A 14109-nucleotide genomic window follows, 5' to 3' on the forward strand; every position below is an offset into this window, starting at 1 on the left:
TTGCTTTTAAAGCCTATAAAGAGAATTTTGAAATAAGGTGTTTTCGGAATTTCTGCCAAGGTAGGGCTTTCCTACCGTTCTCTCTTCTGGTCGGCCGTGAATAATTTTTAAGTTTTTGCGCAATTCAATATTTAGAAATCAGTCTTCAAACAAAAGGAAGTCAAAAAATTAACAAGGAAAAGTATTAAAGTTTCTTTTTGCTTGAGAAAAAACACAAAACGAAAGCGCCTGAAAATCAACATCCCACGATATATGCGGATGCTACGTTAAAGGAAAGTTTCTCGTACTAGAAGATAGATTCGGAAATCTGCTTCTTATTTGAGGGTACGACTGCGAAAATGCTCTAACCCCAAGGCATTTTTCACACCCACAACTGTGAATTTCACCGAATATTCGTATCATATGTTCTCAAGATTATTGAGGGCAAAAATATATTACTTTCTCCAACTTTTGATCAGTAAAGGAAAGTAGTATATTTGCAATTTTGCATAATATAACTATACCTGTTCAAAAGTTAGGCTGAATATCTCAAATCAAAAAATATGGATTACATCGTTTTCGCGCTGGTGGTGTAATTTGACACACATGTTACCATGAAAAGTATGTTTTTATGGCCCAATTTGGCTAATATTTTGGTCATAATATGACTCCCTAAAGATTTATGGGAGAAGCCGTAAAAAATATGTAAAACGTGACAGTTTTAGCATCTACATCTGCTGTTTCCTCGCCAGGAGTTTATCCACTATAACCCGCTACCTACCACTATAAATAATCGACATTTCTTCAAACATATTTCCAGAAATCACATTCAACTGTAATATATATCAACAATGAAAATGGGACGTGCCCACAAACCAAAAATACAAACGAAATAAATATGTGCAACGAAAAAGCGGTTAAACAATGCCAGCGGATTTTATTAGGACACAAAATTCAGCCACTAATAGTGAATATTACAAATATTTTATCAAAGATAAGAAGACAATACAGAAAAGTACGATTAAAAGTTGAAAAAAGCATATTAGAGAGCTGTATGAAAACAGTTGTTCTAATATTTTTAACGCTACTGCAGCCGGTGATAAGTAATCGGCCACCACGATTCGCTATCGATGGTGGGCAATCAGAAATTGTTTTGCGATTGAAGGAGAGTCCAGAAACTGCTGTGGGTAAGTTGGATAAAAAAATATTTGAAAGTTAATAATCTGTACCCAGCGTGTAAAAAATATGAGGCAGATAACTTGCTTTCAAATTTTATTTTAATTTAATTAAAAAAAAAAAAAAAAAAAAAATTGTGTGACAAAAACTATATTCATACATAAAAAAATTTAGAAATTTTGGGAGTTTTTAAAAATAAAAATTCTTCAATTCATTTAGTATGGTTTTTATTGTTCGATGCATTTTAGTCTTTCAAATTTCTAGTTTTTGTCTTTCAATATGCGCATTGATTTTTGAAAATTTTTTCCGAAAATTTTTTCGATTTTCTACCATATAAAAATAAAAACACACTGCAAAAAAGTGTTAATTCTAAAAATAAAATGTTGAAAATATTCATGAAGATTTTTAAAAAATTTTCGAGTCTGCCAACCTTTTCGAAAACGTTTTCGAAATTGTTTTGCATAGTTTTTCTTGCACAACTCTTTCAAGATTAAATTTACAAATGAAGAAATTTCGAATTTACGAAACTTTTCGAAAACGTTCTCGAAATAAAATTTGAAATTAATTACTGCCACTGCTTCTTTGTGGTTCCTCATCTGCAAATATTTGTGAAACTAAAACAACTGTGTCCAAAGTACAAGAGAAATGGGCAGACTCACTGATGAACGCCCTCGACACTCACCAGGATGGTCGATAGCCATTTCTACGACCAAGACCGCGTTCGCGGAAATTGTATGATTAGCTGAAGCAATTCGCAGCGCTCCTTTGCGTCGGACCAAGGTGAGAGCGGTTCGGTGCCTGCGGTGTATCATTGTATCCTCCAAATTTATCTACCGTATAAGAGTATGAATCCGAGACATATGCAAGCAGATTCCTTGTATATGGCTTTAGGCGGCCAAGAGTATTTAATATTCCAGAGATCGGGTCCTAATGCCAAATTCTGGTTTGCTCCGTCTGTCCTTTACCATTTTTGCTTCCCTCAGCTACTCTCTCAAGACTTCTATTCGATTTTGCGAGACCGTGAAACATGGATTTAATGCATCAAGCAAATCGTCCTACCTGGTTGCGTTGAAAGCATTTCTGACGCTCAACGTGACCAGCAGGACTATGGATCTGCTTGATTTGACGCTGTCTCTGATTTCTTGACTACGGCTATCACTTCTCTATTGCTACCATGAGGCGTTACTTCAGTAGGCTCTCCAATTTTTCTGCGGTGTCTAACATGCACAGTGGGGGGGGGGGGGGGGGGGGGGGGGGGGGAGATGATGAAGATCTCAGGGCTCCATTCCCCATTCGTAGTATTTCTCGCCGAATCACTTGCATAAACTTAACAAGAAGCGAAAGAAGATTACGTTAAGAGGGCGTGCATGGGAATTTCCCACTTTCACTCGGGAAACTTTTATTCATTGTGAGTGCCCTCAGTGAGTACCGGGTGGCGGCACATTCATCCTACGAAGAAGCGAAAGATCCACCCTCTCAACCTCTACCAGACTTTCGAAACACCATGCGGTTGAAAATTTGTGTGGTCTTGTTTGCAGTTTTAGCCATTGCAGGTGATGAATCGACTCCTCTTCCTCCTCATCCAGCAGTTTCTGCAGAGGGGGCTTGCTGCTATGCTCCACCGTCGGAGCTTTGCCCCAATGGCATGTGATAACACCCATAAGTACTATCACTGCAGATTTGTTCAGCTTTCCATCCTTTCCTATCCCAACATGGACATAAAAACCTTAATACCTCGCAATCATTCCGGTTGATCCACAGAGAGCATATTCCTTGCTTTTCCTCAGGAGATAACTCAGCGGTGTCCGTGCCCAGCGGTTCGCCTCGCTTATGCCCATTTACATTACTTAGACGTATTTGGTGCAGTGTAAATGTAGCATAAACAAACCTTATTTGTAGATGTGACAGTACATTATTTTATGCGCATTTTTGTTGCATATTTTATGCGATCCTGCTATTATTAAGACGAGCCATACCCGTGCGCATCTTGCGCAACCAATATAAAAGCCACTTGTCAAATATCAACAGAAATCAGCTGTCAATCAATTAAAAAAAAAAAAAAAATTATAGTTTGCCGGTAATGCAGTGCCGGTAATGCAGTGCATATATTCACAATAGTGCCATAGTACAAATAGATTTTTTTGTGTGCTCACAATCGTTTATTTTTAAAAAATTATTTTAATAAAATACAGCTAAACAAAAGCACTACGACCAAAATTGCCCAAAGCTCGCTAATAGCCCGGATCTCCATCTTTACAACCAAAACTTTATTTATAGATTTGGATTCCAAATAAGAGCGAAAAACGATCATAAAAACAGCAATTAGAAATAATATATATGATGATATTTGTAGATGAAGTTCTTTGAGGGTTGATCTGGATGCCAATATTAATTTTGTCCTGTACTTTGCTATAGGTTCACACATATACACTCTTAAGGGTTATGATCCCGATAATGATCCCTTAGTTTTTGGTAAACGTCCCACGCACGATAGTGAAGTCATACGCATAGAGAATACATCAGGCAATGAAGCTAATGTTTACTTAGCCAAAGAATTAGATAGAGAGGTGAGTATATTATGTTATATACAAAAAACTATACCGACAATATCAATCAATCTTGTTTCGTCCTTCTCTACGCTGGTTATAGTCAAAAGATGAATACTCCATAGTTTTAACATTAACCGATAATCATTACAACGACTATAATTATGTTACACAAAGTTTTCTACTACTCGTCGAAGACATTAACGATAATGCACCAATATTTTTACCATACCAAAGCGCCATCGAAATACCGGAAAATAATGATGTCGGTATTATAACAACGCTGGAGGCGACGGATGCAGATGAAGGTGCCTACGGACAAGTTGTATATTATCTACAAGAATTGGATGGTGACAATGATGTGTTCACCATATCTACATATCAGGGCAAAGGTGTCCTCCGACTAATGGACGAATTAGATTATGAAACTAAAAGTTTATATCAACTACGCGTCTTAGCGGTCGATCGTGCCAATCAGGGACCTGTCAATACTGGCACAGCAGCAATTCTAGTCAAAGTTATCGATGTGGGCGATCAACCACCCGAATTTGTTGAGGTCCAAGCTGTAGCGCGCATACCTGAAAATGCAGAGATTGGCACACGTGTATTACGCGTGCGCGCAATAGACGGTGATCGTGGCATAAATAATCCCATTGAATATCAAATGGATGAGAATGATTTGTTCGACATTGATCGTCAGACTGGCGTTGTGCATACGTTACAAGAGCTTGATCGTGAGGAAAGTAGCAAGCAAGTGAATGGGGCGTATATTTTGAAAATAACAGCAACGGAGGTAATGCAGGTGAGTGATTATATTATAAGCAGGGATTGTGACAGTTAAGTTTTTTTTTTTACTTTTATTTTTCGATCGGAGAGCAGTAATTGTTTTACGATTTTATTTATTTCGCTCTGAAAATAGCTCCGATACCTGTTTACATAAGTCCGGTACAGTAGCAGAGATAAATTGTTTGATGTTGGGTTATGTTCCCAAGGCTTAAAATATAGTCAAACTTACCGTCATTCCGAAGGCGAAAAAGCGCTCCCAAGTCCACCCCAAGAACCTCGGACCGATCAGTCCATCCTCGTTTTGGTTAAAAACGCTGCAGCACCTGATCGATTGATACTGAGTAGGATTCTTCGAAGGCAGTTATCGATATCCTAACATGTCTATTAAAAAAAACTAAACGCCACAGAAGGGTGTTCCATTTTTTCCGTACTATGCGTTTTTTATCCCCCAAAATACCCCTCGAACGTTTAAAAAGTGGTATTGGTATGGGCAGTCCTTTTCGAGACATGTATCCGATACGAACTAGCACCTTCTGAACCAAGCTCGACTGCCTTATGAATGATTTTTTTACCCCTCGATCTTTGGGTCTGTTGATTTCAGTGGCTCCTTACGACAAGCATGCCTAGCTCGGGAATATTCTGAGCCTCTTAATACACTGGGTGGTGATAGTAAATGACCTCCTGCGAGATCTCGATTGCAGATCATGCACGACCTTGATATCGTCACCAGGAGACATTTTCTGGACTTTCGAAGAAGAATATGGTGGCAAGACGAAAGATTTTCTGAACTAGCTTATGAATGAATCCAAACTGGAAGGGATGGTTGAGTGGAAAAGTATTCTGTCAGAGCCAGCCACGACAAAGATTAACTGGTAGCCATTGCAAAGCGGTTGTCACGCGGACCTCGTAGCCCGGGCGGGTACGTGCGAACTGGACTCGGATGCAAATAGAGAGGATAGTCTAGGAAAGCAAGCAACTTCTGGGCGGCTGCTGATAACAAGCGGTCAGCGGTACTAGTAGGATTCACTAAGGTCCATTTTGCAATCGACCATCTCACAATGGTCCAGTGGCGGATCGTGAACTTGGCTGTGGGGGGGAAATGGTATCAAAAAGTTTCATAAATTTTGTTTTATTTTTATAAAAGCGGAATTCATGTATAAATTGCCATGCATCGTGAAATGCCAAAATTTTGTGGCTACTGCTATTTTCATGCTCAAGAAAAATGCAAAATTGTTCTTGAATGTTTTTTGATCTGCGTACAGCGCTTAATAATACCAAAATGTAAGCTTTCGATTTCAAAGTATTTTCGAAAGTATGTATGTGTTCTGTTTTTAAATACTTTCAGGGCCGAGGAGAGGGATGATTTTAAGTTAGATAAACGTTTTTGACACAATTTTATAAGAGATATCTGTCAAAAATGCTTCAACTAACTTAAAATCACATTTTATTTCGACTTCCCAACGACTTAAGTGGTCGCCCTTTCCTTCAAATCACACTCCATACTACTCTAAAAACACGGAGAAAAAGTAAAGCGTGATTGGCTCGTTTGGAGTGCAAAAAAAAAAGCGCTTTTTTGTTTTCCATGCCGGCTTTTCAGCAAAATTTCCGAAAATACCCGATCAGTTTTGACAAAATCTTCAGGTTATTCTAAAGAAAAAGGTTGGAAGAGGTCACACGACAAAATTCCTGAACATGAAAATAGTCAAAATCATAAAACTTGCTATATAGAGTGGCGCCAATATGTAATGAGAATTCGAAATGCAAGTTCAGTGGATTTTCTCTTAGCGGAAACCCTTAAAATTGAAGCAGCTCGCTGGAGTATTTTGGAACTGATCAGCAATTATGACCCCCTATTGCATGAACATTTGGAGAAGGTGAGGGAATCTCAAACGAAAAAGAATCGTCTCCAAGCACATTATTTTTCTGAAGGAATACAAAATGAGTTCATAGAAATCTGTGCAAGTCAAGTAATTAGAAAGATAGAAGGCGAGAGAAAGCCCGTCAAGTATTACACAGCAATAGTGGATGCGACCCCTGATTCGGAGCATACTGAGCAGACTGTTTTTAAATTGCGTTATGTTTTATTAGACAGGGACTCCGGAAAATGGAAACTCCAAGAACGCTTCCTAGAGTTTGTCGATTGTAACGCAAAAAAAGGAGAAGCTATCGCTGAGCTGATTCGCAGCACTCTAAAAAAGCACAATATTCCACTGGATGACTGCCGTGGGCAAGGGTATGATAATGGCAGTAATATGAGCGGTCATTACAAAGAATCGCAGAGTCATATCCTGAGAGATAACTCCCTTGTGCTTGTCATAGTTTAAATTTATGTGGAGTGCAAGCTGCTGAATGTTGTTCAGAAGTCATCACATTTTTCGGTATTACGCAGAAATTGTATAATATCTTTAGCGCAAGCCCTCAGAGATGGGAAATTCTCAATGAAAAAACTAATTGCTCCTTGCACAGCATGTCACAAACATGATGGTCTGCTCGTGTGGTAGTGTGAAACCTTTCGCAACTCATATTCCCCAAGAAAGCTATTGATGAAATCAAGCTTTTGAATCTTAGTTCAGAAACAGTAACGGATTTGGAAGGTATTGAAGCATATATGGGGAAATTTGAGTGTATCCTCTTAGCCTCCTTTTGGCTCAAAGTGTTGACGGTAATCAACCATCGAAATCTGGTACTGCAAGCTAGAAATGCCACACTGGACGTGGAAACAGGAAATATACGTAGCCTGATTGATGAGTTGAAGAAGTTCAGGGAATGTCCCCTATTCCCGCCCCCCCCCCCCCCCCCGTAAATCCGCGCCTGCAATGGTACATCTCGATTTGGTAATGCACTGTCCGATGAGTATAGTGTGTAAGTTGTATGGAGGATGACGAGGTGGAGTCCTGTTTAACTTCTCATTTTTGCTAGGATAAGACGTAAACTTCTTTGAATGAATGTTTACGCATCCACTGGGAAAACTTCCGTCGATGTTTGCCGTATCCGGAAGTAATCTTTCCTAACCTTGCACTAACATGAGAACCATGTTTTGTTTTACATATTTTCTAGTTCATTAAATTTTTCTTTGTTTACAGTCTCAAATGAGTTCATCTGAGGAGTTGTTGCAAGCTAAGACGGAAGCGACTGTAATAGTAACAGACGTAAACGATGAAATACCAACATTCAGACAATCGATTTACCGCTGCGAGGTTAATGAGAATTCACAAACTAATACACCATTGAGTTTTATTGACGATGATGTACAGAACTACGTAGAAGATCATGATGTCGGCAATAACGGTACATTTCGCTTATTTTTGGATCCACAAAATGATCTCTTCGAAATTGTGCCTGCTGTAGCGGTGAATGAGGCAAATTTCATGGTTAGAGTTAAGAATGCCAAAGCAATCGATTATGAGCAAATGAAGGAAATAAATTTTACGATTTTTGCAAGAGAAATTGATGAAACAAGCAGATGGAGGTAGGTCAGAAGGTTATAACATGTATTACTAAGTTACATTTACACCCAATGGATGCAGAGGACGCCATGTAGCAAAGTATTTATACTGTAAAAAAGAGAATTGAAATAAGTTCACGAGAGTCAATATATGAAGCGCGGGAACTTCAGAACAATAAGGCTTTAGTCTAAGTTCAACGAATATATCTCAACCCGAGAAGGCTAATGGAAAGTTCGTAGCATTGCCACTAACCATGCATATAAGCTCTGCCGCTGACCCTGGCACTCTGGTCATCCTTTCAAGTGCCGGTGACCAAATCATGATACCGTAGAATAAGATGGGCCTTACGACCGCAATGTACAGCCAGTATATTATGTTTAGTTGTAGACCCAACATTTCACTCATGGCTATTTTAAATTTAATTTAAAATTTGATTTGGATTTTGATTAAGATTAGTTAATTTGATTTGGTTCAGATTTATATTTAGCTTAGATTGATTTAAGATTAGATAGATTAACATGATAAGATTGATAATATTGGTTTTAGCCTAGAGTGAATTAAAATTATTGATTTAATAATTAAGAATAATTTGGATTTAGATTGATTAGATTTAAATTTTAGATCTCTGCTTTGATTCATAATGATTTTTACTGATTTATTTTAAATTTATTATTTGATTTATTTTTTTAAGCTCAGCTTATTTTACATTAACTTAGGTTGATCAGATTACATTATATTTAGACTGAATAATGAATTGAGATTTCTTAGATTTAGATTAAAAATTCAGGGTTCCTTGGTATTCAAGGGGTTCATAAGCGCAATACAAAGCTTTATAGCTTCAAAGCTTCCGCAACCCAATTGTCAACCTCTCCTACGCGAGGGGAATCCTGTTACAAATATGAATGTATCATACACATATTTAGAAGGCGAGGCTCTGGCACCACAAGTTCCTCGTGGAATTGAAGGTGGGTGGGCGTTATGGCCTGGAAGGTTTAATGTGCTCATATTAATCGTTCCCGAGATGGTCGGACTTATCTGTGGCTTTTTGCGCGATGGTATCGGATCTATATACGGCAAAGGACCATCAACATCGATAATACTCCCCAAAACCTTTGGGGAGTGTCTTTATCGTTAATGCAACAACAACATCAGGAGTGGTTTATTTAAGGTTTATTGATTTATTACAGATGACAATTGCAAGATAAGATTTAGATTAGTTAAATTAGATTGATTACAAATCAGGTTTATTAGATGTGGATTGGTTAGATTTAGATTCTGGATCTATGTTTTGAATTAGGTTGATTAATTTTATATTCATTGATTTATTTTAGATTAGAATGATTCCATTAGAATGATTTAAGGTTAGTTTAATAATTAGATAAAGATTAGATTCGATTTAGATAAATCGATTTGTAAGATTGAGATTGATTCGATTTGATGAGTTTTAGATTTGATTGATTTTGATGTATTGATTGATTGTTTGATTTAGGTTTGAGTTTTTAGATCTAGATTTAGAGTCTTATGTTACTGCTGGGTAATATATTTACATCAGATTCCTTTCGTAGCTCTGCTCATCTGCAAGTTTTTATTCGTGATCAAAACGACAATTTCCCTGAGTTTACGAAAGCAATCTACAACGCCAGCATACCAGAGAATAGCGAACAAGGCACGATCGTTACAAAGATTGAAGCAACGGATGTAGACTCCGGCGACTTTGGTACGATGGGTATACGATATCGTAATCTGCGTGGAGGCATTGCACATTTGTAAGTTATCTATAATGGCATGCGTTATGCAATAAAATTAAACCTAACTTAAATTTCTCCATCAGATTACACCTTCATCCCATAACTGGTGTTATAACGATAAAACAACCCGGCGACACCGCCTTCGATCGTGAAATAATTTCGCTGCATTATCTCACCGTTGAAGCGATCGATAATATAGGCATCGGCAATCGCAACACCGCACAAATCATCTTAAATATCGAAGATGTCAATGATAATGCGCCAATATTTGTGCAACGTCAATATGAAGCGAGATTACTAGAGAATAAGGCTGAATTTGAGACGCCATTGCTGTTGGAGGCGCGTGATATCGATCTTAATGGCACTGAAAATAGTCAGATTACGTATGAAATTGTTGAAGGTCTTTATCGCGATAATTTCAGCATTGATGCGTTATTTGGTTTACTGCAACCCTTACGCTCGTTCGACTATGAAGAACTCGTAGATAATAGACGTCGTGTACGGCCTGGTGTTGCTGATAATGGTATACGTGAGATCGATTTATTGGTACGTGCACGTGATTCGGGTATACCGATGCTATCTACGATTGTGCCAGTGCTTATTTATGTTGAAGATGTTAATGATAATGCGCCCATATTTCAAAAGAATTTCTACTCCAAGACAATAGCTGAAGATTTGACTGGTGGCAGCTCGATACTGCGGGTGGCTGCAATCGATCGTGATGGTTCTGCACCCAATAATGTTGTCGTATATCGCATACAAATGGGTGCAAGTGATAAATTTATAATAAACTCAGAATCTGGTGTAATATCGGTGGCGCATGGCGCTAATCTTGATCCGGATTTAACAGAGCCCAAGCGGCTTGTTTATACGCTCACTGTGGTAAGAAAATATAGCCCAATTTCAATTAAAGTTTTCAGACTAGCTTTTATCTTTTCTCGTATTATGAATATACCATTTGCGTGAATTTTTCTCAAACTTTTTTTTATGAAAAATTTATCCCGAAAGCACTCCTCAAATGTTCCAACGATATGCCCGAAATGTACGGAAAGGACGGTGCGGTAATTTTTAAATCCAAGTTTTCAATAAACTATTAGTATAATGAGTTCTTATCTCAGAGAGGACCTCAGTTGGGTTTTTTACTATTCCGAAAGCAATTCTCAAATGACCCGACGATAAATGGAAGAGATGGTGGGCCGATTTTTTAGTCAAAATTTTCTATGAACTTTTAGTTGAATGAGTTTCTCTTATATCAGAGGACTTCATTTGGTCAGTTTTTTATCCGCTTTTGCACTAGAATGCCCTCACTAGGGTAGGCACCTTGCCGTTGGTGTGAGGGATTAGCCGAACTCCATAGCGCCCGACTATGAGGCGGAGCTGTTCAGAACTGACATCTACGCCGTTTCGTCTCATAGGAGAGCGGCGGGATGTCGGTGACCAAGAACTGCCAACCCCCTAATCCAGGACGTTATGCGGACCGTGCCTATTGGACGATTTGCAGCCAGGGGATAAATTCGGCTGTATTCGAACGGAGCCTTCCCGATACCTGGCCACCTCGGGAAGTATTTATGGCCTTACCACAGTAAGGGTCCCTGCTGTGGCGGACGGTTCTTTCCCCGTATATAATACTGGACCGCTGAGCCCGCCTTGTCGGGCAAGTGGTCGTACGACCAAGATGAACGACACATTACCTGATTGTAATAAGGACGATGTAAAGAGGAGGACTGAGTCGCAATCCAAGGACGACAAATACGAATTAAGCGATGCGTCGGACTCAGGGAGCGAGAGTAGTGCTGATTCAATGAACTCCGTGTTGGAGAAGCACACAAATGAAAACGGAGTAGAAGAGTGGAGAAGGGTACGGAGCAAAGGAAGCAAAAGAGCTCTCTCGCAGTACCGTGCAGCACTAAAAATTGTACAACGATTGGGAGCAGTGGTCGACCCAACAGAAGTGGAGATCGAGCGTTTGGAATGTGCCCATGAAGCGATAGAAGTAGGTCGAAGGCAGTTCAAAAGGTTTGCTGCGAGAAACCCTCGGTTATGCAACCAGTACGAGGAGGAAGAAGCGTAGAATGGCAGAATGAAGAGGCAACGTTCAGCGGAAGGCGACAAGCCTGCTTTCAAGAGGCAGAAAGGACCCAGTCCTAGAGCCGCGAGGCAGGGCAGTCACATGGACAAGACAAGTAGGCCCAAAGCTGTAAGACAGATGGGCTCCAATAGCGAGGTAGCAACTACCTCGAAAGCTGCGAGTCAGATGGAAGTTCCAACTACGGAAGTAGGAGATAAGCCAAAGGGAGATAACGCTAAGACTCCGGCTTTCTCGGAGGCGCTAAAGGGAGTTAACGCTAAGACTACGGCTTTCTGGGAGGTGCCCTTGCGGCTTGCCTCCCTTGCGGGAGGAGATAGCACTAAGACTCCTGCTTTTCCCGGGAAGATGAGTGATATGGCAAAGCAGTCACTGACTGTGGCGCTGGTTGATCGCAGCAGTCCTTTCGGACAAATGACTACTGAAAGGTGGAAATCTGTAGAAAGGGAGCTTATTAGCTTAATGCTTAAGATGATGCGGGAACAACAAAGTAACCCTCTTCCAACCTTTGATTCGGGGGGATGGTATAATGGTGTGAAGATGATAGCGTGCGATAACATCGCGAGCTTGCGGTGGCTGGAGGAAGTGGTTCCAAACCTCCAAAGGCAAGGCACGAACGTGCGGTTTGAGGTGGTGGATAAAGCGCAAATCCCCACGGTACCAAAAGTTAAGGTATAGATACCATGCGTGATGAAGTCGGAGGATACACTGCGACTTCTGCAGAATCAGAATCCGAACATACCGACACATGATTGGAAGGTACTTACTGTATCTCGGCCTACCGAGGATGTTCAGTTCTACATCTTCCAAATAAACAAGCAGGCGGAGGATATTTTGTCCACGCAGCTTGGCAAAATGTCCTTTGGCACTGGCAAAATTTACATGCGACTCAGGAAAGAAGTCCCGAGGATAAAAACCCTAACACGCTAGAGGTGGGCGAAGTCGAAAAGGACCTCAAAAGCCTAAGGGAAAAGACAGGTGGAGGTCCCCGACGTCACCACGAACGTGCTAGAAGAGGACCAACCGCTAAATGGTGTTGTGACTCGCACAGAGGAACAACCGGCACAACAGTCACAAGAGGCTGAAGGGGGCCTCGAATACTCTAAACCAAAAGGGCAAGGGGAGGACGACGACGTTGTGGCGAAGGTGCTGGAGGGGGACAAACAGCCCAATGGTGCTGCGAGTCCTACAGATAAACCTCCAACACAGTAAAGTGACGTCGAGCGAACTCCTCCTAACCCTTGAGGAGGGTTCGTTTGACGTGGCGCTGATCCAGGAGCCGTGGCTCTCATCGGGAGGAAAGGTTTCTGGACTTGGCGCGCGCGGGTTTGGCGTTTAGTACGCGCAAACGGAAGGACGGGTGCGAGCTGTAGTAATGGTAAGGAAACAGCTGCATTCATATATGCTGCCTAATTACACCACTGAGGAGGTTCCACCGATGGAGTGCAAAAGGCTAGAACAGGAGGAAGGGCGCAAAGTGCGGTTGGTCTTAGGCGCAGATGCAAATACGCACCACAATGCGTGGGGAGGAGCGGATACGAACGGGAGAGGCGAATCTCTATTTTGTTACATCCTGCAAACCAATTTGCAAATAGCCAACAGGGGAAATGTCCCTACATACATTGGTCCAACATCCAGCAATGTTCTGGATATTACATTGAGCTCCGAGCGTGATATATCAAGGTATGATTGAATGGTTTTGATAGACCATCCTTCTCCGATCATGCATATATCAGCTTCAGCATCCCCCTAAAGAGGGTAGAGAAGGCAGGAACCTTTAGAAACCCTAGGTAAACGAACTGGACTAAATTCCAGAAACATGTAGAAACAAAACTGGGACAATCCAAAGAGGTTGCTAATGTAGAGGAACTGGAGGAGTCCAATGAATTCCCAACAAGGACGCTTATAACTGCGTATAACAAAGCTTGCCCTCTAAGAAGATTCAGAGGAAAAGCAAAGCCGCCATGGTGGAGCAATGAGCCGAGTCTTCTAAGAAGACAGGTAAAAGAAATGTTTAAGCTCGCAAAGACCGCGGAAAGCGAAGCGTGTCGGGACGAGTACAGGGATCTACTGAGGATCTACAAGCGTAAAATTACCAGGGCGAAGAGAAACTCATGGAAAAGTTTCTGTACTGACAAAGAGTACTCCAGCGAAACAGCACGGTTGAAAAAAGTCCTAGCAAAGGGAGACATAGTCTAGGGACTAATAAAGAAAGAGAACGGGGAATGGTCACGTAATAGTGAGGAATCCCTTGAGGTGCTTCCGATACACATTTCCCATCGGGAGATGGTTTAGAAGAGCCAGCAGACATCACTCACACTTCGATCACGGAGCTAGTAGTG

At 40.7% G+C, this 14109-nt stretch overlaps 1 protein-coding gene across 1 annotated transcript in view; it reads left to right on the plus strand.

Moving 5' to 3' along the window:
- Nucleotides 1-14109, plus strand: part of Cad88C (cadherin-88C) — a 68436-nt gene that overhangs the window by 39175 nt on the left and 15152 nt on the right. Inside the window, exons 2-7 of the mRNA XM_067763091.1 lie at nucleotides 800-1166; nucleotides 3571-3722; nucleotides 3805-4503; nucleotides 7571-7956; nucleotides 9499-9699; nucleotides 9765-10563. Coding sequence (XP_067619192.1) covers nucleotides 878-1166; nucleotides 3571-3722; nucleotides 3805-4503; nucleotides 7571-7956; nucleotides 9499-9699; nucleotides 9765-10563 — 2526 coding nt within the window. The 5' untranslated portion in view covers nucleotides 800-877. The remainder of the gene's footprint in view (nucleotides 1-799; nucleotides 1167-3570; nucleotides 3723-3804; nucleotides 4504-7570; nucleotides 7957-9498; nucleotides 9700-9764; nucleotides 10564-14109) is intronic.

This window comes from Eurosta solidaginis, chromosome 1, assembly GCF_040869045.1.
Source record: "Eurosta solidaginis isolate ZX-2024a chromosome 1, ASM4086904v1, whole genome shotgun sequence".
NCBI classification, from domain to species: Eukaryota; Metazoa; Arthropoda; class Insecta; order Diptera; family Tephritidae; genus Eurosta; species Eurosta solidaginis.